A 25,605-nucleotide genomic window follows, 5' to 3' on the forward strand; every position below is an offset into this window, starting at 1 on the left:
AAGTGGATAACTCCTCAGTTATTTGGCCTGAAGATCCCTCAGTACCAAATAAGGGTGACTGAGGCACCAAGGTGATCGCAGCACCAAGGTGATCGTTATATCCTTGTGCTGTAGAAACTTTTGCAAAGCCGCTTGTTTCTGTGGCGGCAGTACTGCTGGTGTAGATGCAGTTGGTGCCTTTGTCGAGATGGTCGGTGCCGTTCTCAGCCTGTCAGTTGGTGTCGACGACTGGATCGGTGCCGGTGGGGGTGACATTGTCTGTTGTAGCGATATCTGGGCCGACTCCTGCACCCGGGTGGTCAGTGCTGTAAATGAGGAGCATCTCGACTCCGCTCCAGAGCACCAGGGCTCAGCAGAGATCAACAGAGGGATGGTGCCAGAGGTGCCTGGAGCCTCAAAGGTGCTCACTCTACTCGAGCTCGGCACAGAGCAGAGCGACCTCATTGGGAAACCTCCTTTTTCTCCGAGTGTCCCCGTCTGGGGAGGTTGCAGGTCACTTCCTGGACAATTTGGAAAACTGAGCACTCCCATTAGTACAGGTTTTGTTCAAGGAACCATCTGCTGATGTTGATTTTCGTCCCTGAGGAGTAGGCTGAAGGGAGTTCTCCATTAAAATCACCTTGAGGTGGAGATCTCTGTCACGCCTTGCCCTGACTTTAACATTACTACAATGGGCACTTTTCTGAGGGACGCCCAAACAGAGAGACACGATGAGTGGCCGTCTGACACAGGCATCGCCTCAAGGCAAGAGTCACATCATTTAAACCTGGGCGAGCGGGGCATTGTGTCCATTAAAGTTTCCCAACGGGGAAAGGGTGGAAAAAATCATCTTTAACTTTTTTTTTTTTTTGGTAAAGAAAACTAACCAGCCAATTAAACAAAATTTCCTGAACTATAATTAATCTAACTCTTTCTATAAAGAGAAAAAACGAAGCAGCAGTACTGCCACTGAGCTCCATCTGCAGCCGAGGACGGCTGAAAAGGAACTGAAAGGTCGAGTCGTGCATGCATTACATAAGGCACCAATGGTACCATGAGACGACTACTCCACAAGCCTGCCCTGACCGAGCACTGCTTCCAAAAATCTCAGATGTGCATCATTTTAAATTTTTTGGTATAGAATTCCACCGGGAGTAAAAAAAGGTCTATTTGTGGGAAAACCCATTCTTGGGAAACCCAGTGAAAGATCATATTCTTCAGTGACCATTTAAGAACATAAGAACAGCCATACTGGGTCAGACCAATGGCCATCTACTCAGTATCCTGTCTACCAACAGCAGCCAGTGCCAGGTGCCCCAGAGGGAATAAACAGAACAGGTAACTACCACATGATTCATCCCCCTTCGCCCTTTCCCAGCTTCTGGCAACAGAGGCTAGGGACAATTAAGAGCATGGTTTTGCATCCCTGCCCACCCTGGCTATCAGCCATTGATGAACCTATCCTCCATGAACTTATCCAGTTCTTCTTTGAACCCTGTTATAGTCCTGGCCTTCTCAATATCCTCTGGCAAGGAGTTCCACAGGTTGACTGTGCATTGTGTGAAGAAATACCTTCTTTTGTTAGTTTTAAACCTGCTGCCTCTTAATTTCATTTAGTGACCCCTAGCTCTTGTGTTAAGAGTAAATAACACTTCCTTATTCACTTTCTCCACACCAGTCATCATTTTAGAGACCTCTATCACATCCTCCTTTAGTCATCTCTTTTCCAAGATGAAAAGTCCCAATTTTATCAATCTCTCCTCATACAGAAGCCGTTCCATACCCCTAATCATTTTTGTTGCCCTTTTCTGAACCTTTCCCAATTCCAATATATCTTTTTGAGATGGGATGACCACATCTGCATTCAGCATTCAAGATGTGGGCATACCATGGATTTATATAAGGGCAATATGATATTTTCTGTCTTATTATCTATCCCTTTCTTAATGATGCCCAACATTCTGTTCACTTTTTTGACTGCCGCTGCACATTGAGTGGATGTTTTCAGAGAACTATCCACAATGACTCCAAGATCTCTTTCTTGAGTGGTAACAGCTAAGTTAGACCCCATTATTTTATATGTATACTTGGGATTATGTTTTCCAGTGTGCATTATTTTGCATTTATTAAGGTTTAATTTCATCTGCTATTTGTTGCCCAGTCACCAGTTTTGTGACATCCCTTTGTAACTAATCACAATCTTCCTGCGACTTCATTATCTTGAGTAGTTTTGCATCATCTGCAAATTTTGCCAGCTCACTGTTTACCCCTTTTTCCAGATCATTTATGAATATATTGAACAGCACTGGTCCCAGTACAGACCCTGTGGGAGACCAGTTTTCAGAATGGAGAGACGTAAATAGTGACCATTTATTCCTACCCTTTGTTTCCTATCTTTTAACCAGTTACTGATCCAGGAGTGGACTCTCTCTTTTATCCCACAACAGCTTACTCTGCTTAAGAGTCTTTGGTGAGGGACCTTGTCAAAGGCTTTCTAAAAATGTAAGTACACTAGATCAACTATCACCTTTGTCCACATGTTGATCCCCCTCAAAGAATCCTAGTAGATCTCTGGGATGACATGTGCTTTCTGCTTAAATAATCCGCCAGAATACTGACCTATCCTGCAAGATGAAGTGCTATGCTGATTATGTGATTCCCACAGGATTAAGGCTTCCTGGCAAAGAGGATCTGATCTTGTCCCCCATCTTGCCTACTTATAGGCTATATCACTCTGGAGTTCACTGCCAACACTTGTACTGACAGAACCCTGAGTAATGGAAGAAAGGACTTGCATGCTAAGCGAAGCACTGTTAACGTCAAGACATTTATATGACTCAAGGTGTCCTTTAACTACCAAATACCATGGTGTCTGAAATTGGTCTCGGTTATCACCCTCACCCCTTTCAGGATCCATGGGTAGTCAGAATCTTGGTAGATTTGGACTTTGAAACAGAAATTCCCTGGCGCACATCAGTCAGGTTCCACCACCACTGAAGAGACATTAGAACTTGCTGAAATAACTTTACTCCCCACCCCCGCCCCCACAGAACTGACTAAGAGACCGATTTGCTCCAAGATTGAAGAGGCCTCATTCTAAGCCTGATGAAGGCTGGCACAGAAGCACAAGATACCATGTGGCCTAACCATTTTAGGTAAACTCTTATAGGGTTCTCAGGCTGAGCACTCAGATCGGTAATTAATTGGCAGATATTTAGAAATCTCTCCTGAGGACATAAAGCTCTTGCTGCTTTGGAGTCCAGAACAGCTCCAATGAATCCAACTAATAGGATGGAACCAGATTTACTTTAAGCTGACAATTAGACCCCATTCCAAGAAAGACACAGGACTAACCAAACTGATTCTATAAACTTGATTCACTGAAGTTCCCTAAATTAGCCAATCAAGATAAGGATACACATGTACGCCCTAACAACAAAGATAAGCAGCAATGACGGACAGGTAATTCATGAAAACTTGAGGTGCTGTTCATAGGCCAAATGGGAGAACTCAGAACGGACAATGTTTGCCTGCTGTCAGAAAATTAAGACATTTTCTGTATGCTTTATGACTCTGTACATGAAAGTATTTTGTAAACAGAGTACTGATCCAGTCCACATGATCCAGGGAGGGTATAATGGAAGAGTTATCATGCAAAATTTCATGCAATGAATGTAAGCATCGAGTAGCCTGAGGTCCAAAATAAGTCTCCAACCCCCCTTCTTTTTTGGGATCAGAAATTATAGAGAATAAAGCCCTATTCTTACAAATTCAGGAAGAACGATCATATATTGTAGTGTCAGTCTCTCTCTTGCTGAAAGATATCAGTCCCTGAAAAGATATTGGGGGGGGGGGGAGAGAATGATCTGGAAATGTATGGTGTAACAATCCCAGATGACCTGAAGGCCCACATTAGTCTGTAGTTATTCTAGCCTAAGCCTCCTTCAAAAACCAAACCAGGAGAAGAAAGGGTACAGGTCTATGTAGACTGGATCCATATCCTCCACCACAGCAGCAAAATTGTTTCTTTTGAGCATAACCAGGATATGCTGAGATATTGGATGAATTTGACAATTTCCTCTTCTAGAGTCTTGATCTCTGTCTACCCTGATCAAAAGATCTCTGAAGGAACACAGCTATAAGTGGAACGCTGAGATCTCTGTTTGGTAGATGCACGAGATCTATACTGCTTTCTTCGGAAGGGCAGAGCACAGAGGCCCAACAATCTTCATCTGGGTCATAAATCCTTTAAAGAATATGCATCATCCATTTTAGCCCTAAAAAGATCTTGATTGTTAAAAGGGAGGTCTTGTATTGTAGTCTGGACCTCTCTAGCCAGGCCCGATAAGGAGAGCCAAAAATCTTTGCATGACAAATGTAGCAATTTCCTGGATAAGTCTTACTGAATTATGTTTATGTATGTACCATTGTGGGCCATGGATTATATGTTACTCCATGGGAAAGGGAGACCACAGCCCTCCAGGACCTAAGAGCAGTGGAGGAGGATTAGGCAAATTCACTCAGGTTGTCACACCCCCCAATAGGTGGTACATCTGGAGAGGCTTGCATATACTGGTTCAAACTGGATTCTCTGGAGAACCAACAAAGAAAGGACTTTTGGATAAACAGCCTAAATTTAAACTGACTCAGGGCTTGCTTTTATCATCTAGAAATAGACAGTACCTTCTGTCCAAGGGAGGCTCCAACCCTTCCTGAGAAGGTTGGAAGAGCATGACCTATTCATGCATGAGCTTGTGCTGAGCTAACAGCTGTTATGAACTTGTGACAACAAAAAATAAACCCTGGTGAGGCTTGAAGAATTGATCACCTGCCACAGCCCTTGTTGGAATTGTGGTGGTCTCTGGTAAGCTTATTAGCATGTGTGTAAGTTTTTCCTTTTTTAATACATATTTTCTGTAGTGCTTTCATCTTAAGAATAAATGTGCTTGCTTAGAAAGAGCTATGTGGTAACTTCTAACTGTGGAAAATTACGCTATTTATAGCATCTGAAGAGAAAAGCAAAGCAGGCCTGTTAGGGCATTTCAACTTGCTAGGAATTCACAGTATGTGCAGGGAATTATGCAGCCCGGAAAAAACCCAGTCCGACAGGAGAGTTGTGGGTCTCTCCCCAAAGAGAGCTTGCGACCAGAGACCCAGGGGAGCCAGTTGAGGTCACTCAATTAATGGGCAGACAATCCCCAAAGCTGGTGGATATTCCAATACTTAGATTTACCAAGCCAGCATAAACAGCTTCTATTATATCTCACTGGTTACTCAGAACACCACAGTTCCCTTAAAATAACCCAGTCTCAGGCCTCCACCTAGACACCCAAGTCAGATACGATGAGGATTTCTGAAAATCTTAATCGTCATATGAAAAAGGTTCTACCAATCCCAAAGGATTGGACACATTACCTCCAGGTAAATGAATATTCCAGATCTTTCCAAAATACACGCTTACAGTCAATTCTTACTAACTAAACTAAAATTTATTAAAAAAGAAAAGGGAGATAGAATTGGTTAAAAGAACAGTATACATACAGACATGAGTCAATCTCGAGATTCAGATTCATAGCAGAGATGGTGAGCTTTGTAGATGCAAATAGTTCTTTCAGAAATAGTTCAAAGGTTATAGTCCAAAGTTTATATTTCAGGGTGGTCCAGTCAGAACTGGGATCTCAGTCCTTGTGCCTTAGGCTTACCCTGCATGAAACCTCAAGCAGGTCTGAGATAAAAAGGATTGGGACCCAAAAGCCTTTTATACAATTCCAGGCCTTCTTCGACAGGTCGGAGTCCTTAGTCGAACAATGGGTCCCCTTCAAAGTCCACACGAGTACCTATTTCCTAAGCATAGCCGGTAATTATTCACACCGATTAACACAAGGCAATTGCCAGTTTTTCCACCATTCGCAGATGATTTGCTCTACATTTGAAAGAGAGATGAATACAGCTGGACTACAGAAGGGGAACACAGGTGCAGTTGCCCTGAACTGACACACACTTCTTATGACAGTTCTACTTGCCACTGATCGTGTCCCTAGCCTGTTTGTCAGAGGGTGGAGATGGATGGCAGGAGAGAAATCACTTGATCGTTACCTGTTAGGTTCACTCCCTCTGGGGCACCTGGCATTGGCCACTGTCGGTAGACAGGATACTGGGCTGGACGGACCTTTGGTCTGACCCAGTATGGCCATTCTTATGTTCTTATCATGTTCCTGAATTACTGGAGTTTAATGCTGCTTGTGGAGATGTTTTTCTAATCAACATTCATTCAGAGCAAATGGAAGTAAATTCTTCTTCCTGCAGAATCAAAAGTTTATCCTGAAATTCTGCCACTTTATCCCACTGGATGTAGTTATACTTAGCCAGCATGGCTTGATAAATCGAAAATCTGACCTGAAGGAAAGCAGAGGTGTAAATCTTTGTCCCAAAGAGATCCAGGGCTTTTTTGGTGTTCTCTCTTCCTGCCTCAGGTAGATCTCAAAGCCTGCCTGGATTTTTCATTTACCACAGTGACTACCAGTCGCAATGGAGCCAGACAAGTATAAAAATACACAAATACCTTATGAGAAACTTGATATTTCTATCAGCCCACTTAGAAGTCGCTGTTCTAAGAACTGGTGTTGCCCTCAGTTTGTTAGCTGGCTCAAGAATGCCCCATTAATAGATAAGGCTACCCTATTTTTGGTGGAAGGCTGCAGGATATCAGAAAGTTTCTATGACTTTTCCTGAGTATTTCCAGAGGAATTTCTAATGTTTCTGCCATCCTCTTTAACTGTTCTTCAGAAGTCTTGAAGTCTTTTACTGCCGTAGGAACAAGATACCATAGCATCATCAGAAGACGATGAAAACTGTCAAGCTACAAAAGGTTTGTCCTGAATCTGCTCGTCCTCTTCTTCAGAAAGAGGTCGTGGTGTACAAAATACTGTAGACTTCGGGAGGAGAAAGCAAAGGAAAAATCTCTCTAAGGAAATTTCTCTCCTGAAGTGGAAATAGAAGGAAAAATTGTTGACTTGGATTGTACCAATGTAGCTAATAGGCCAGGATTGATAGCCATATGGATAAGGCATAGCATTCCAAGGTACTGACATCCACACTAGTAATGGAGTGTCATGCGATGAACTCCTAACAGTGTAGCCCAGGAAGAAAAGTTCTTATGATGTTTAGAGCCCTCAGCAGATATTGGGGAAGGCTCCAGGCAAGATTCCGCAGATGAAGATGACAAAAAGTCCTCTAACAGAGGGACTACTCACTAGGTGCAACTATCTGTTTAGGGGAAGAAAGCTCACCAACATCCGTAACAGCAGGCCATAATTAGATTTTCATAATGGTAGCCTGGGCTCCTGTTGCATTGGAGATTTTTGGGAAATGAAGATAGAAAAAGCACGTAAAAAAAGAGAAGATTCTGGCTCTGGTGGAATCATGATCTCCTTAAGGTTTGTAAAAGGTGACCCAGATAGTTCCCTGAGAACTGAGTGAGAATCTGAAGTCTGTGGCGCCGATTTCTTTGGATGCCAAATCCATGGTACCAAGTATTTTGATGTATGGGGGTGTTTCTGATCTCCAGTACCAGTGTGGCACCCAAAGTAAAATAAGTGCAGAAGAAGCTGTCTGGACTGGTATCAATTCAACAGCCAGCATTATTGAATGTGGCCTCCATGCCACCAGAGTACTTTGGTGCTTGCTTCTCAGGCTTCTTATGCAGTACCAGGGACTCAGACATGCTACTGGTACTGAATTTTCTCCCTCAGGCAACAGGGGTCTCTGACTATTCCACTGGGACCTTCTTCTGATGTGGCAAGTTCTTGTCAGATTTAGGAGGCCTCTTTGCCCCTTGATGGCTATGAGGGATTTCTCTTACCTCCAGAGCACTCAAGGCATGGCTCGAGCAGGAAAGGGCTGTGGTCCCCACTCTCAGAATCTCTAAGTTAGAAGCTGCTCTCATGGATTTCTCCATGAGGAAAATCTTGAGCCCGGACTCTAGATTTGTGTGTTGTTTTTTTAATACCTTACAAATAGCACACTTAGAAGTTACATGGCTCTCCCTGAAACAACATAAGCACTCATGTCCCTCTTCCAACAGAATAATTCTTCCACACAACGGACAAGCTGTGATGCCCGGTGAGGATGGGAGACGCAAACGGCCGAAGTCCAGTATAACTACTTACTACCTACAAAACTAATTTTTTCGTAAGCCAATGCATAACAAAACAAGACTAATAAATCTAAGACTAATTATTACAAAATTATGTAAGTAAGAAGTAAGGACATTAAGAGCTTTCAACTCTCTGTCAGGGCAGAGAGCAGGAACTGGCTGGTGGCCAAGATCGGTCCGTGTTTTATTTTCTTGGGTGAGGGAAGTGCAAGAGCATATAGGGTGCATGTCCAAGCCCTAGTGGACACTGCTAAAGAAAAGCTTTCCAAACTTCTGTATAGAGGGCACAGACAGACCATGCATGGCATCCACATACATGAGAGCTCAAAGAAGAGTCTGTTAGTTGCAGATAGATTTGGATGAAACATGGTGAACAATAAGACTTACCTTCCTCTCAGATCTTGTCTCTGTCTCTTCAGTCTTACTCTCTACACTTATATTAAGTTCTGTACCAACATCAGAATCCTGGGCCACTATCATGCACTCTTCCTTTGGAATGTCTTGCGTGTGGTCAGACGAGCCCTTCCTCTTCGCCGCCTTTTTCTGCGACTGCGTGTTGTCACCTTTTGTTTTTCGCTGTCTGAAGTGAGCAAGCTGTGCAGGAAAGATTGAAAGAGATAAAGGGAGAGGTAAGTGAGGAAAAGATAACAAGACCATAAGATTAACACACTCATGGATAACAAAGAATCTCGTGATTGACAAAACATGCACGTTCACAGAGAACCTGCTTTATCTTCCTACTTACTGCACATTCAGTTTCTACCTAGGCAGCAGCATAATTCACAAAAACACAACAGTTAGACTCATTTCAAGAAAAGAATCAAATTTTTACTAATACTTTCCTAACTTATATTTGTCATGTTGAAATAATCCAAAGTTACAGCCAGATAAATTAGTAAGAGACTAAGTGTTGTCCATATACTAGAACCAATAAAAATGAGACAGTCTTGAAGTCTCTCTGAGAGTCCTACAGAAAGCAGCATAGCCTCTTAGAAAAATATCTTAAAATATCTTAGCCACAGCAAATATAAAGACTAGAATTGACAAAGGTGAGTCTTCTTGCCCTTCCCCTCCCAACAAGAGAATATATAGCAAAAGTTCCCAGACAGAAAGCAGACTGAGGTACATAAATAGAAATTTAATTAAGCCAAGTCATTTTAATTTCTTCTGTTGAAAAATCAGATGCTCTACTTTATCAAACTAACACGCCCCAATGAAGCCCTAGGGATTTCCAAATAATGTCACCCATCAAAATCTACTACCCATCTTTCCTCAGTAACTTAAACATCTTAAAGAGGATTAGAGTATTTTAAACTCTAGCACTGTATGTAGGCAGCAATTCCAACCAACATCTCACTCACAGCATAAGACCAGACATTCTTCTAATAGGGAAAACCCTTCACCAAGGTTACAGCCATAGGTTATCAACCATATAGGTAAAATACCTTTATTAGTAGCTAAAAGATCTATTCAAAATCATAATAGAAGGTAGAAATCTGAGAATGTAGAACTACTACATGCTAACTATACCAAAATCAATATCTGAAATAGTTTGTTTTTGTTGTGGTAAACTCTACTGAAAGAAGCAAGATTGCACTTTTCATTTCACTTGTTTTGGAAAGTGTACTTTCTGAAATGAACTAATTCCTTATTTTTCATATCTACAGCAACTTGTATAATGATAGATTACCTAACAGCAGCTGTGCAATTGCATACCTGTTCTATACTAGACAATCTGTTTAAAGTGCTTAAGACTATGTCCCTTTGCTAAAGAAGGAATGCCAAACACCTCCCTACTCTTGAAGTGTTTATGCAGGCCACTTGATATGTTAAAAGCACTTATGAGGATGATGCTGCTGCCATCGATGCAGCAGGAGTCGATTTAGTGGGTTTAGTGAAGACCTGCTAAATCGACCGCAGAGTCCTCTCCGCTTGACTCTGGTACTCCACTAGAACGAGAGGAGTAAGGTAAGTTGATGGGAGAGCGTCTCCCATCGACACAGCATGGTGTAGACACTGCAGTAAGTCAATCTCAGCTACGTCCACTCCAGCTACATTATCGTAGCTGAAGTAGTATAACTTAGTTGACTTAGCCCAGTAGTGTAGACAAGGTCTGGGATGCAAACACCATTCTTCACAATGTAGTGTTCACAACAGACCCTAATGATGCTGCATTGCATGCCAACAATAGCTACTGCATTGCTGATTAATTCATCAGTCGGAATGGGGAAGGGGACAGAGGGAAGCTCACAGAGTAAAACAGTAATGGAACTAGGGGTTGCTGCAAGGAGAGGGAAAGGCAAAGAAAGAGGAGAGAGAAACAGGAGGATCAGAAAAGAGAACCAAAAGGCACAAAGAGCGGTAGTTTTAAAGGTCAGAAAACGATCTCATAAAGTGAGGTTAAATAAGACAATAAATAATAAAAGATTAGCCACCGCACAAAGATAATATTTGACTCCTGATCTTTGTGCAAATCTCACATTTACATCAGTGGGAGAGCCACATGCACTGCTCATTATAAAAACTGTAACGTGGTCCACTGGTTTGAACATATTTTATTAAAAAGATACCACACAAACACCAGTGGCTATACTTGAGCTCCAAGTGACTACATTAGGGACAGGAAAAGAGGTCTACACAATAAAGCCTACGAATGCACAGCTATGTCAGCATGGCCCCATAGTGAAGATGCAGCATAGACCAACCGGAGTTTTTCTACCTGTGTAGGAACATCACCTCCTGAATGACATTAGCTATGCCGATGGAAGCACTCTGTCAGCATAGTCGTGCCTACTCTGGGATTTTTGTCAGCATAACTATATTGTTCGTGGTGTTTTTTTCATGCTCCTGACTGACATAGCTTTGCTAATGTAAGTTTTAAGTGTAGACCAAGCCTGGTATTTGTTGGGTGCAGGTTTTATGGACTCTGAAAGGCCCTCATAATCTGTTGGGTCTTCGAGCGGCTGAAGCTTTGTTTGGTTTTGACTATAATGGAGGAGAATAGAGAGAAGGCATTCTGAGAGAGAAAGATGGAACTTTAGGTTAGTGATGACAGACTCCTAGTGACTGAGGGGGAATTGTCCTGGATTCCAAATGGTTAAAAGTAGTGAGGGTTGCTGAGGGGAAGCATGGAATGCAGTCTGTGTAGAATTTATTTTTGTGTACCTTGTGGCATAAAATAATTACACGTAAAAAACTTACTTCTGTTAATATTCACAATACTTTAAACACATTACCCAAGACTGACACTGCACCCCATATTCTTCATAAAACTACTATGATAGGATTATGGCATAACTATGATGTATTTTATGCAAGATAGGTCATGTAAGCTATCATTGGAAAGGTTATGATGTACTGACTATGATTATCCTATTTGTATCCATGTATCATTTTTGTATCTGAAGTCAGGAATATTGTCTATGTATCTATTACAAATGTGTTTACACATGGAGAATGCCCACTAGGCAGAATGCACTCAGTCTAGATGGCTGGCTGGGAAGGGCCCATTCAGGTTAAAGGGCCGTTAGGAGAAAACAACAGGCCTTAGAAGAAGCTTCTCTCTCACTTGAAGGGCAGGGCGGACCCTTCCTAAGGACTCTACAAACTGCCTCTGACTCATGCCTGCTATGACACTACAGCCACATGTGACCAGGTCACCTGGCACTGGACACCATGTTGGGATACCAGTGTTTTTCCACTGACTGGCATGGGAACCAAGTTTTGAAACAAAGGGTTCCTACTATATGCAAAAGCTATACAAGGCAGGGGACTGACCTCATCGGGGTTCTTCACTGACTCCCTGCCCAAAGAGACTCCTGGAAACAGCTAAGGAACAAAGACTGAACTGGGTGTAAGTGCTGAAGGGATTTTTAGGCGTAAAAGGGCGTAAGACCCAGGCTGAAGGGGTTTTTAGCCTGTGAATGAAACACCTAGGGATTCCAAGCTGTAAGTTAGTGCAGCTTGCCCCTTAAGAGCCTCAGTCTGCTTGCATCATCATTTAGGGGGAGAATTTGCTATTTATATCCGATCTGTGTAGTATATTAAGTTTAGTTTGTGTGTTTGTTTATTTGCTAGGTAATCTGTTTTGATCTGTTTGCTATCCCTCAATCACTTAAAATCTATCTTTTGTAGTTAATAAACTTGATTTTGCTTTGCCTAAAACCAGTGTGTGGGGAAATCAACTCAGGACAGAAAGCTGTTGTATATTTCCTCTCCACATTGAGGGAGGGAGCGAATTTCATGAGCTTACACTGTACAGTTCTCTCTGCAGTGCAAGATGGTATAATTCTGGGTTTACACTCCAGAGAGGAGGTGCGTGCCTTAGGAACTGGGAGGTGCCCTTGCTATGCCGCCCCATGCAGAGCTAATCACAGCATCTGTATGTAACTGCAGCTGGATGTGTCCCTACCTGTATGTGTGCTGGTAAAGAGCAGGCTGGAGCCTGGGAAAGGGCTTGGCAGGCTGGTCACAGCAGTACAGTGTAAAGGGAGCCCAGTCTGGTGTCTCGGGGGGCTCAGTGGTACCCCAGTTCCAGGTGGCACCCAGGGGGAACCCGTCACAAAGACATTCACATCTCTGAAGACACATCGGCAGTTCTAGTGTATTGCACTCTTCACTTTACAGAGGAGATGGAAAACAAGTTCCCAGAATCATCCAAGACCATGTCATCATCATGTTGGTGCAAATGAAAATTAAAAGCTCCCACTTACACAATTTGAAAAAAAATATACAGTTACATAAATGGAAAGACATGAAATTTGAAAGCTGATCGCAGATTTACATGTCTAAAGTATTATTAGTAACAAAAGAACTAAAAATTATTTCTTCAAAAAGTATTTTCAAGCTTGAAAGCTTGAAGCTGAAGGCTTTTTAAAGTAAGCTAACTCTTTTTATTCGTAGATAGAGAAGATTTGGACTGCCAGTACAAAAAAATACTCAAGGAAGGGCACCAAAGCTCATGCTATTGTACCACCATTGTTTTTCTAAGTAAAAAAGACACCACATATTGGATGTAGATCCGAAAGTGTAAAGAATTATACTTTGTTACAGGGAAAAAATGGTATGCTAAAAACACTGCTGGTTTAGGACCACACTGCTGGATGATATGGAGTTAATCTCTAATTTTAAAAAGGGATGCTGTTAAAGTATAATGTTTCAAATTTGGATTAAATGAAAAACTGCACATTCACAATACTTTACAGCTAGTTATCCACTGGATCTGTTGAGTTTTTCAAAAAGTAGGGATGCCATGGATTTGAAATTAGTTAACCTTCTGGTTAGAGCTACTAAAACAAACTCAAGGTATTTGCTGTTTTGACAAATGCATGTGTATACATAACACTTTCCCCCTATTTTGTTGTGCATGTTTGAAATTTAGCATTCTTATAGACATAGCTGCAATTTACCAAACTGAAACAAGTATCAGAGGGGCAGCCGTGTTAGTCTGGATCTGCAAAAGAGGCAAAGAGTCCTGTGGCACCTTACAGACTAACAGACATATTGGAACATAAGCTTTCGTGGGCGAATACCCACTTCTTGCTTGCATATTTATACCTGCCTCTGAAAATTTCCACTACATGCATCCGATGAAGTGGGTATTCACCCAGAAAAGCTTATGCTCTAATATGTCTGTTAATCTGCCACAGGACTCTCTGCCGCTCAAATTGAAACAATTTACCAAGATTTGTGGTTGATTCTCCATCACTAGCAATTTTTAAACCAAGATAGGATGTTTTTCTAAAAGATTTGCTCTAGTTCAAACAAGACTTATTTTGTGAAAGTTCTATGGCCGATGTTAAACAGGAGTTCAGTCTAAATACTCAACTGTCCTTTCTGGCCTTGGGATACACGAATCATTGATGTGAGTTTTGGGGGTGAGATGAAGGCTGGCAACAGTTGCTTTTACTAACGGTTTAACAGATTGTAGAAACTGAACAAATTAGATTTTGGTTCTAGTTTTGGCAAGTTTTTTGACTCCAGGATGAATAATTTGTGTCAGCAAGGATTAATTCAATGGAAATGCAAGATACGTGTTGACATATAGTTGCACATTTATTTTAGTGGATGGTGAGATCTTATATCAAATCCAACTAGTTAGGAAAACTTAACACTTAATAGAATGATTCCATGATTATAAATTATACCACAATTTAAAAAGTGAGTATTTTCTAATTTTCTAATAATATGAAGAATGTATAGATCATAAAATCGTGGTAATAAAGCACTTGTCACATTAACAGCAATTCTCCACTGCATTCTCCTATGTGTTTCCTGTCTGGGAAATGAGTTACACAGAAGATCTCAACAACCAATGATGCATTTTCCTTAATTGCTTACTTACCAATTGTAAGCTAGAATATAAACTATTCTATTTATTTTACTTTTCTTTTCTTTAAATGGCCTCTCCAGGTAAATAATGGCTCCTGGAATTGATGAGCTACAAAGCCTTTAATAAAATGCATCCAATGAAGTGAGCTGTAGCTCACGAAAGATTATGCTCAAATAAATTGGTTAGTCTCTAAGGCGCCACAAGTACTCCTTTTCTTTTTGCGAATACAGACTAACACAGCCGCTACTCTGAAACCTTTAACAGCTAGGTTACCACTCACCATACAATACAGGTCAGCACAGACAGTCATTACCACTTGATGTCTGATTTCTGACCTGTGTGAAATGAACTTTTAGCTTCCCTATTTTCATGGACAGGATTGCAAATGACAAATTATTGTCAGTACTTGCGTTGTTGAGAATCTCAAAAGAGAGCAAAGAATTGAATGGTCTGTGGAGTCACACTTTCACTGCTAGGGGATGTGGATTTAAGCATATTACCCCACCAACGTGGAATAGAAGTCTTTGCTGTGCAAACCAATAGATTTCACTTTCTGTTGCTGTCAGATATAGCATTACAGTTCATTTAAAGAAGCTGAAAGCACTTTGATAAATTGATTAAAAGGTGGTCTGATTTCATGGTACAGTAATTTTTGCAACGGCCCCTGTATCCTTTGCTGAAATATCACATGTAAACTTCCTACCAGAATACACCTCAAAGTATCACAGTAGATACCGCCAGATGGCCAACAGCACAGGAAGCAGGCCTATGCTTCCCTCTCTAGTCCATGAGTGAAAATACCATTGTCACAAGACTGAACTGAAACCACTGGCGTTTATGCTCTATAGAGTGCTACCCAAAGATCCTTAACTTAGGGCACATCTACACTTGCAAACTTACAGCGCCAGCAGTTACAGTGCCGCTCAGAGAGCACCGAAGGAAAACCGCTGTTGTGTGTTCACACTGACAGCTGCCTGCACAATAGGGTGCTCACACTTGCAGCACTATTCGCAGCCGTGCATTCTGGGCAGCTATCCCACAGAGCACCTCTTTCGCTTTTGCCACTAAGACTTGTGGGAAGGGGTCACGGGACATCCTGGGTCCTGTCCCAATGCCCCATGATGCATTGCTTCACTTCCCAGCAATCCCTGTGCTTCCGTCCGCATTTGGTGCCATCTTTCAACAGTTTGTGTACGGTGCACCCTGCCCTGCCTCTTTCTGGGTGCAGGAATGGATCCCGAGCTGTTACCAGAACGTTGCTCATGCTGATAACACATCACGAGTGGCAATGGAGTTACTCCTTAAACTCCAAAGGCAAGAGGAGTGTGACATAGTTCTCGCCACACATACTAGCTACAACACGAGATTGCTTGTGGCATTCACGGAGATGCTGACCACAGTGGAACGCTGCTTTTGGCTTGGGAAACAAGCACTGAGTGAGGGGATAACATCGTGATGCACGTCTGGGAAGACGAACAGTGGCTGCAGAACTTTCGCATGAGGAAAGCCACATTCATGGGACTGTGTGATGAGCTCACCCCAGCCCTACGGAGCAAGGACATGAGAATGAGAGCTGCCCTCTTGCTGGAGAAGCACATGGTGATTGCACTGTGGAAGCTGGCTACTCCAGACAGCTACCAATCTGTTGCTAACCAGTTTGGAGTGGGAAAGTCGACCATTGGAGTTGTGTTGATGGAAGTGTGCAGGGCCATTAATCACATCCTGCTCCAAAAGACAGTGACTCTGGGCAACGTGCATGACATTGTGGATGGCTTTGCACAAATGGGCTCCCCTAACTGCGGAGGGGCGATAGATGGCACATACATTCCAATTCTGGCACCAGACAACCTAGCCACCGAGTACATTAATCGCAAGGGGTATTTCTCAATGGTTCTCCAGGCACTTGTGGATCACCGTGGGCGTTTCACAGACATTAATGCAGGCTGGTCTGGAAAGGTGCAGGATGCATGCATCTTTCGGAACACTGGCCTGTTCAAGGAGCTGCAAACAGGGACTTTCTTCCTGGACCAGAAGATCACCGTAGGGGAAGTCGAAATGCCCACTGTGATTCTGGGAGACCCCACCTACCCCTTAATGCCGTGGCTCATGAAGCCATACATGGGGCAACTTGACAGCAGCAAGGAGCGGTTCAACAACAGACTGAGCAAGTGCAGAATGACTGTGGAGTGTGCATTCGGACATTTAAAAGCCCGCTGGTGATGCCTGTATGGGAAGCTGGACATGGCCAAAGTCAATACTCCTATGCTTATAGCCGCGTGCTGTACGCTCCATAGCATTTGTGAAGGGAAGGGTGAAAGCTTCACTCAGGGCTGGACCGCAGAGGCTCAGCGCCTGGAGGCTGAGTTTGAACAGCCGGAGACCACGGCTATTAGAGGGGCACAGCACGGGGCCACAAGGATCAGGGATGCTTTGAGGCAGTAATCTGAAGCTGAAAGCCACTAATATTTGTTGCTATGCTTGGGATTGCAGTGCTTGTAATGCTAAGAGGTGGATGGCTCATATGATGCAAGAAGGGGCCTTAACATAATTGTATGTTGCTTTGCAGTGCTCTTTTTGCTTTCACGTAATAGAAAAAAAGATTGCTTTCAAACAAACAATTCTTTTATTGAAAGACAACAACCAGAGAAGAGTCAAATGGGAAAAAAAAAATTCATCAGCAGGGAGGAGGATGGGGGAAGGGAAGGTCTCAAGTGGAGGTGGGGTCCCGGGATGGCTACAGATTTGTGTATGCCCAGGGATCATACCCAACCTTCTCCTTTGGAGTACGATGCAGCAGGTTCTGTACTTCAGCAGGGCCAAACTGCAGAGGGATGGGTGTTGAGTGCAGTTCATAGTGGGAGTCCACACTGCTGGACTGTGAGGAGGGAGGAGTGGAATGCTGCGGGTAGAGAGTGGAGCCAGGAGGTTGATAGGAGTGTGTAGGCAGTGTGGGGGGGCAAAGGGGGGGACCACGGGACAGAGTTTTGTGACAGCAGCTGCAGGGGAGGGCGGGCACAGAGCTGCTCGGTTTGAAGAGCTAGTATCGGCTGAAGCGTGTCTGCTAGGCGCTCCATAACTGTTAAGAGCCACTCCGTGGCTTCTTTCTGGTGTGCCGCATTCTCTTTTCAGTCCTTTTTCTCGCTGTCCCGCCACTCCTTCAATTCCTTTTTCTCAGCGGCGGAGCGCATCATAACTTCATGCATAAAGTCCTCCTTAGTTCTTCTTGGACACTTCCTAATACTTCACAACCATTCTACCACCGATAAAGAGGGAAGCTCCCAAGGTCATCTCTGTGAAGTTTAAATGCAGCATTCTGCAGAAACAGTATTGTTTGCAATATAGACAACACTGTTTCAGTGCTTTAAAACACAGCCAGTACTCTCACACCTGTCACTAACTGGCTGACCCCAGGTAAGCACACAAGCCACAAGACCTCCAAAATGGCGAGTAGCAGCAGGGGCAGGGTAAATCACTGGACCCTGCTATACACTGGGCACATGCCTCTTGGGAACTTGGGGAGAGTTAGCACTGTAGGGTGGGCCTGATAATCATTCTTGTCCCCACACTTTCCAGAGGAGGTGAACATTATGGAAGATATCTCGCTGCTGAGGGTGAGCAGGGAATCAAGGGAGGGTCTTCTCCAAGCCTGCGGCTTCCACCCTGGCCCCTATGCAGCTAGCCTCTGTGCAGCAATGGTGTCCCCCCATCCCACCCCACCCATAACGGCACAGTGGCGCAGGAAATTTATGGTTAATGGGGCAAGAAACAAAGCAGCTCTGTCAAGGAACCTGCGGCAGTGGATTGCCCAGTGTCTCCACGAGAGTTTCCTGGAGATCTCCGAGGGAGATTTCCATGAAGTGAGGGAGTGTATCAACAGCCTGTTCTGCTGCTCAAACTAGGCATGCGGTGGGAGACAAGCCTGCTTTCTGCAACCCTCCTACCCCCAACATCTCACATCAGCAATTCCCAAACTCAGATCCACTTACCAGAGGCCTCCTCTCTTGTCTGTGCTTCGGCAAGATCCAACCGCTGTGACTGGCTAGGCTCCTCCAGGGTAGAAAAGAGCTCCTGACTGCATGCATCTCTGGCCTCCAAGTCATCCTCTGCCTCTGGGTTCCCCTCCCTCCTTCATCCAAGATTGCCTCCTCCTGGCTCAGTGCACTCTCAACTGGCACGCAAGCCAATGAAGTATCCACAGGGGACTTTGCAGTGGAGGTGGGGTCACCACAGAGTGTCGCTTCCAGCTCTTTGTAGAACCGGCAGCTGGTGGGTGCAGCACCGGAGTGGCAGTTTGCCTCCCATGCCTTGCGGTAGGCGTTCCGCAGCTCCTTCCCTTTGACCCCGCACTGCCGTGTGTCCCGGTCATGGCCTTTTTCTGTCATGCATCTAGAAATCTGTCTGTAGGTATCATCATTCCAACGGCTGGAGCGCAGCTGGGACTGCACAGCCTTCTCTCCCCAAATCCCGATGAGGTCCAGCAGCTTGGCATTGCTCCAAGCAGGGGACCGCCTGGTGCGTGGAGCAGGCGTGGCTACCTGGAAAGATGCGCTGAGACAACTGCACGTACCACCGAGCAAACAGGAAGGGGACTTTCAAATTTGCACAGGAATGTCCGGGGTGGGGCTGACAGTGGGTCACCTGAGGGCAGGGCAGTCGAGTTCAAACTGATGGGCAGAGAGGTAAGAACAGATATTGTGGGACACCTCCTGGAGGCCAATCGCAGCAGTGTCATCACCCCGGCGACTACACTGGCACCAGAGTGCTGTAAGCCCCAGCACAGAAAGCTCTACGCCCCTCCTCGGGGTAGTTATCTTAGAGCGCTGCATCTGCACAGTTTCTGCGCACTCGGTTCCTTGGCCGTCTGTGCACCTCGGGAGCTACAGAGCTCACAGCTGCTTTACTGCACGCAAACTTGCCAGTGTACACAGGGCCTTAAAGTGCAAATAAAACAAATTAGCTTAGTTCTTGTTTTTTCAGTTACTAACTGGATTAAATTTGCTGGTAGAAACATAAGAATGTAGCCAAGGTGCTGCATGCTCTGCAGCAAGCTGGAAATTCTGTTACAAGGACCCTTGATTCTAGGACACTCTGGTGAAAATTCTCAAAGTTCAGTGGCAGTTTTAGATACATTTTAATAATGAGTTTTCTAAATTCACTATGCAAATGAATAATTCAATCACAACAGTAGTTCCTGTATTTGATATTAAATTTGTTTGTTTTATATTGTCCACGCACTTTCAATGCCAAATGTTGTCATCTTGAATTTTCAAAAGTTAACTAAGGATACGTCTACACTGGAAACTTCAAAGCACTGCTGCGGGAACGCTCCTGCATCAGCGCTTTGAAGTGTGACTGTGGTTGCGTGCGAGCGCTGGGGATTAGCTCCGAGTGCTGGGAGCATGGCTCCCAGAGCTCAGAGCTTATCTACACTAGTGCTTTAAAGCGTTCAGACTTGCTGCGCTCACACCCCGAGCCAGCAAGTTAGAGCGCTATAAAATCATAGAATCATAGAATCATAGAATATCAGGGTTGGAAGGGACCCCAGAAGGTCATCTAGTCCAACCCCCTGCTCGAAGCAGGACCAATTCCCAGTTAAATCATCCCAGCCAGGGCTTTGTCAAGCCTGACCTTAAAAACCTCTAAGGAAGGAGATTCTACCACCTCCCTAGGTAACGCATTCCAGTGTTTCACCACCCTCTTAGTGAAAAAGTTTTTCCTAATATCCAATCTAAACCTCCCCCACTGCAACTTGAGACCATTACTCCTCGTTCTGTCATCTGCTACCATTGAGAACAGTCTAGAGCCATCCTCTTTGGAACCCCCTTTCAGGTAGTTGAAAGCAGCTATCAAATCCCCCCTCATTCTTCTCTTCTGCAGGCTAAACAATCCCAGCTCCCTCAGCCTCTCCTCATAACTCATGTGTTCTAGACCCCTAATCATTTTTGTTGCCCTTCGCTGGACTCTCTCCAATTTATCCACATCCTTCTTGAAGTGTGGGGCCCAAAACTGGACACAGTACTCCAGATGAGGCCTCACCAATGTCGAATAGAATAAATACCAATAAAATGTAACCTAATTAAGACAAATGGGGCAGTTCACACCTCTGAGGTGGTCTGCAAACTATTGGCCAGGTCTACATTCAAAAGTTAAGCCAACCCAGCTATTTCTCTCAGAACTATGAAAAAGCCAGACCCGTGAGCCCTGTAGTTAGGCCAACCTAACCGCCATTGTAGACAGCCCTACACAGACGGAAGAATTCTTCCATCGACATAGCTACTGCTTCTCAGGCAGGTGGAGTCACCACAGCAATGGGAGAATCCCTTCCGTCGCTGTAGTGAATGGCTATGCTGAAGAACTACAGTGGCACTGCTGTAGCTATCCTGCTGTAGCATTGTTAGGGTAGGCTAGCCCACAAGAAAGTCTGGTCCACACAAAACATTAGTCAACACAGCTCCATCAGTCAGCAATGTGAAAAATCTACACCACTGACCAATGTAGCTAAGCTGACCTAACTCCCAATATAGATGCAGCTACATAACGGAAAAAAATGCTTCTGTCGATGTACCTACGGTTGCTCGGGGAGGTAGTAGTCTTACACTAATGGAAAACACCTTCCATTTCTGCAGGCTGGATCTACACTGCAAAGATATGCCAGCATACCTACAGCAATGTACCTATGCATCCGATGAAGTGAGCTGTAGCTCAGGAAAGCTTATGCTCAGATAAATTTGTTAGTCTCTAAGGTGCCACAAGTCCTCCTTTTCTCTATGCCAGTATGGTTTCTGTAGTGTACAAATACCCAAAGAAAATGATGCACCAGTTTACATCCATTTCAAGGTTACCTTTGTATCCAGGAGGGCCAGAAATATAATTTTTTAAGAACAATGCAGTTTGCAGAACTCTAGAGCAAGTAGTGTATTCCTCAGCAAATGCCGCTACCATGGAACCACTGAATACACAGGACCTTTGTTATAGCAGACTTTCCCTTTTCACTTGTTTAAGCTTCTTATTTGATGCTTCTTTCTAGAGATCTGTGATACTGCTGAATCTTTCCATCACACTAAACAGACAATATTTATCCAAGTATTAACTGTGGGTGTTTTCAAAATTAAAAGTATTCTGCAGTTATATAAAAATAGTATAGCAATACATTTCAAGTAACTGTGGTATTACTCTTGGAATCCAAGGATCTGGTGAGGACTAAAATTACTTGCAATACAAGTACTGTATGTTGGTATATTTTAATGCTGTAAGATTATTTTAATTCTTAAGTCCAGGAGCCTGAATTGCTTGTTTGTTACATTCCCTGCAATGCCTGGGGAAATCCTTGAGTGTTTGGGAGATGCTTTTAGAGAAGTTTAAAACCAGGTTACAGCTGGTTGCTCTTCACTCAGCCACAAGAACAGGATGCTAAAGTTATAAGATATACATGCTGGAATACAAATCTAATCAAATGGCTGCCTTTCTATTAAAAAAGCAGGAAAACCTCTAGACCAGCGGTGGGCAAACTTTTTGGCCTAGGGGCCACATCTAGGTATAGAAATTGTATGGCAGGCCATGAATGCTCACGAAATTGGGGGTTGGGGTGCGGGAGGGGATGAGGGCTCTGGGGTGGGGCCAGAAATGAGGAGTTATGGGTGTGGGAGGGGGCTCCGGACTGGGGCAGGGGCTTAGGATGGGGGGGTGCTCTGGGCTGAGACCGAGGGGTTCGGAGAGCAGGACAGGGATCAGGGCTGGGGAAGAGGGTTGGGGTGTGGGTAAGGGCTTGGGGGTGCAGGTTCCAGGCAGCACTTACCATAATCAGTGGTATGTCCCCCCCTCCTGCTCCTACATGGAGGTACAGCCAAGCAGCTCTGCCCCATTTGCAGGCACCGCCCCTGCAGCTCCCGGAAGCAGCGGCATGCCCCCCTCCCGCCCCTGGTCTCCAGCTCCTAAGCAGAGGCGCAGCACTAAGCAGCTCTGTGTCAGGTTCCCAACCAATGGGAGTTGCAGGGGGCAACGCTTGGGGTGGGTGCTGCATGCCGAGCCCCCTGGCTGCCCCTACACATAGGAGCCAGAGGGGGCACATGCCGCTACTTCCGGGAGCCACATGGAAAGCCTGCAACCCCGCTCCCTGGCTGGAGTATGAAGCAGGGCAAGCCCCTGACCCCACTCCCCAGCAGGAGGTTGAGGGCCAGATTAAAAGGTCCAACAGGCCGGTCATGGCCCGTTGGCCATAGTGTGCCCACCACCCCTACTCTAGATCATAGAATCATAGAATATCAGGGTTGGAAGGGACCTCAGGGGGTCATCTAGTCCAACCCCCTGCTCAAAGCAGGACCAATCCCCAATTAAATCATCCCAGCCAGGGCTTTGTCAAGCCTGACCTTAAAAACTTCTAAGGAAGGAGATTCCACCACCTCCCTAGGTAATGCATTCCAGTGTTTCACCACCCTCCTTGTGAAGAAGTTTTTCCTAATATCCAACCTAAACCTCCCCCACTGTAACTTGAGACCATTACTCCTCGTTCTGTCATCTGCTACCATTGAGAACAGTCTAGAGCCATCCTCTTTGGAACCCCCTTTCAGGTAGTTGAAGCAGCTATCAAATCCCCCCTCATTCTTCTCTTCTGCAGGCTAAACAATCCCAGCTCCCTCAGCCTCTCCTCATAACTCATGTGTTCCAGTCCCCTAATCATTTTTGTTGCCCTTCGCTGGACTCTCTCCAATTTATCCACATCCTTCTTGTAGTGTGGGGCCCAAAACTGGACACAGTACTCCAGATGAGGCCTCACCAATGTCGAATAGAGGGGAACGATCACGTCACTCGATCTGCTCGCTATGCCCCTACTTATACATCCCAAAATGCCATTGGCCTTCTTGGCAACAAGGGCACACTGCTGACTCATATCCAGCTTCTCATCTCATCAAGACTTCCTTGAATTGATAACCTTCCATCATTCTGTCAGGACAATGGCATTTCATCTTTACCCAGAGTCCTCTCCCCCCAACACCAGTAGAACCCCTGTGATCTGCAGGAAACTACAACCCTGCACCCCTCTGGAAGCTCACTCCTTTTCCCCAGTAGCATGGCTCAATCCTACCTAGTACTCTCCTCTTTCTAGAGTGGGATGTAGGTGGAGCAAAAGTGGGGAGTATATGCAGAGAAGCTAATATAGCCTGGCATTGCATGAACTTTTTGCAACCATCTTCTGTGGATATGTAGGAATGACACTGCAACCATCCCTGTCTACTGCAACTTCACCCCCTCCTCCTATGCAGAAAACAAACTTTGCAGAGAGCCTCTCTGTGTCTATTGGGGACAGATAGACTCCAATGAGGTCATTAGGTATGGGCAGCATACTTCCTTTCCCAGAGCTGGGGATTTAGCTTGAGTGCCACCTGTCCCAAAGTGGAGAGGAAAAAGCCTATCTTTTTCCATCATTTCAGGTCTACATGCAGACTAGGGATTGGAGGTTGCAAGCCTTACCACATTGATGTGCACCTTTGAGTGCTTATCCTCACTGCAAAGCTAACTCAAGTTCCATGCACACACAAAAACCTTGAAATCAAGCATGATGGTGGTTTTAATTCAAGTTGGCTGGCCAATCAGAGGGTAGATACTAAAGATCAAGTTAGCACAACTCACCAGCTGCTAGAACAACCACTCTGTGCAGCTCAAGTATTATTTTGCAGCGTGGCTGCTTTTATGTGAAAGGAGTTAACTCAAGTGCAGGCAACTCTAGTTAACCATGCAGTGAAGAGGAGACCAAGAAGTTTTGCATGCCTCTCTCCCCTCACTTTTCTGGACAGACAGCTTTCCAGACTTACACTTGGAATACAACCAGTTTTGTATGAATTGGGTAAAGGAGCCTGCTCTGCACTCTGAAAAGCCATTCTATCCTGTGAAGACTATGAAAAGAGTTACCTTCAGGAAAGACTCTTTAGATAGCCTACAAATATAATTGTAGTTAAAAAGCAGCAAGCAGTACTGACCTGCATAAAATAGATTTAGAGGTTGAGCAGAGTCTACCAATACAAAATGGAAGTTGACTAGACTTTTTACAAATTCTGTGACTTTTTGCTTCGGAACACTGATTGGTGTCTTCAGTGACGAAAGTACTATACTTGAGACTTTCCGATACACAGTAGAACGGTCCCACCCCCGGACTGACAGCCTCTGTGTTGTTGCAGAGGATGAAAGTCTCAGGGAAGGAGAACATCCAACTGGAGCAGAGGGAAACGATCCCATAGTTAGTACCCTCCTTCCAGATAATGTTGTGGTATCCTCTCGCACGGAGGATACCTCTCCGGAGGAGGGAACTCCACTTATTAGGAAGAGACTGGTATTAGTAATGGACAATTCAATCATTAAAAACATAGATAGCTAAGTTTGCGATGACCAGGAGAACCGCATGGTGCCTTGCCTGCCTGGTGCGAAGATTGCGGATCTCTCGAGACATCTAGACAGACTTATGCAAAGTGCTGTGGAAGAGCTGGTGGTCATGGTACATGTAGGTACGAGTGACATAGGGAAGGATAGGAGAGAGGTCCTAGAGGTCAAATTTAGGCTGCTAGATAAGAGATTGAAGTCCATGACCTCCATGGTAGCATTCTCTGAAATGCTTCCAGTTCCACGCGCAGAGACATTTGAACAGGCAGAACCACAGGGTCTCAATGTGTGGATGAGACGATGGTGTAGGGAGGAAGGGTTTAGATTTATTAGGAACTGGGGAAACTTTTGGGAAAGGAGCAGCCTATAAAGGAAGGATGGGCTCCACCTAAACCAAAATGGAACCAGATTGCTGGCACTTTAAATTAAAAAGTTGTTGAGCAGTTTTTAAACTAAGGGCTGGCGGAGAGCCGACAGGTGCAGAGGAGCACATGGTTCGGACAGAGACATCCCTTAGGGGAGGATCTGTTAATGGAGATTCTCTATGTCCTACTAATGGGAAGAGGATGGAAGATGATACAGGTAGGATCTGATGAGAAACAGTCAAATGATAAGAAGTCACATTCAATTACATTATGTAATGCCAGTCAGCTAAAAGGTGACAAGTTTTTAAAGTGCTTATGTACCAATGCTAGGAGTCTAAATAATAAGATGCGTGAACTTGAGTGCTTCGTATTAAACAAGGATATTGATATAATAGGCACCACAG

The 25,605-nt window shown here is 44.5% G+C and overlaps 1 protein-coding gene across 5 annotated transcripts in view; it reads right to left on the minus strand.

The window, feature by feature from the left end:
• Window positions 1–25,605, minus strand: part of PCNT (pericentrin) — a 233,547-nt gene that overhangs the window by 198,884 nt on the left and 9,058 nt on the right. For all 5 annotated transcript variants that reach the window (XM_084644031.1, XM_084644033.1, XM_084644030.1 and 2 more), the window contains exon 2: window positions 8,522–8,728. In XM_084644031.1, coding sequence (XP_084500157.1) covers window positions 8,522–8,728 — 207 coding nt within the window. The remainder of the gene's footprint in view (window positions 1–8,521; window positions 8,729–25,605) is intronic.

This window comes from Lepidochelys olivacea, assembly GCF_965140295.1.
Source record: "Lepidochelys olivacea isolate rLepOli2 genome assembly, chromosome: 11".
NCBI lineage: Eukaryota > Metazoa > Chordata > Testudines > Cheloniidae > Lepidochelys > Lepidochelys olivacea.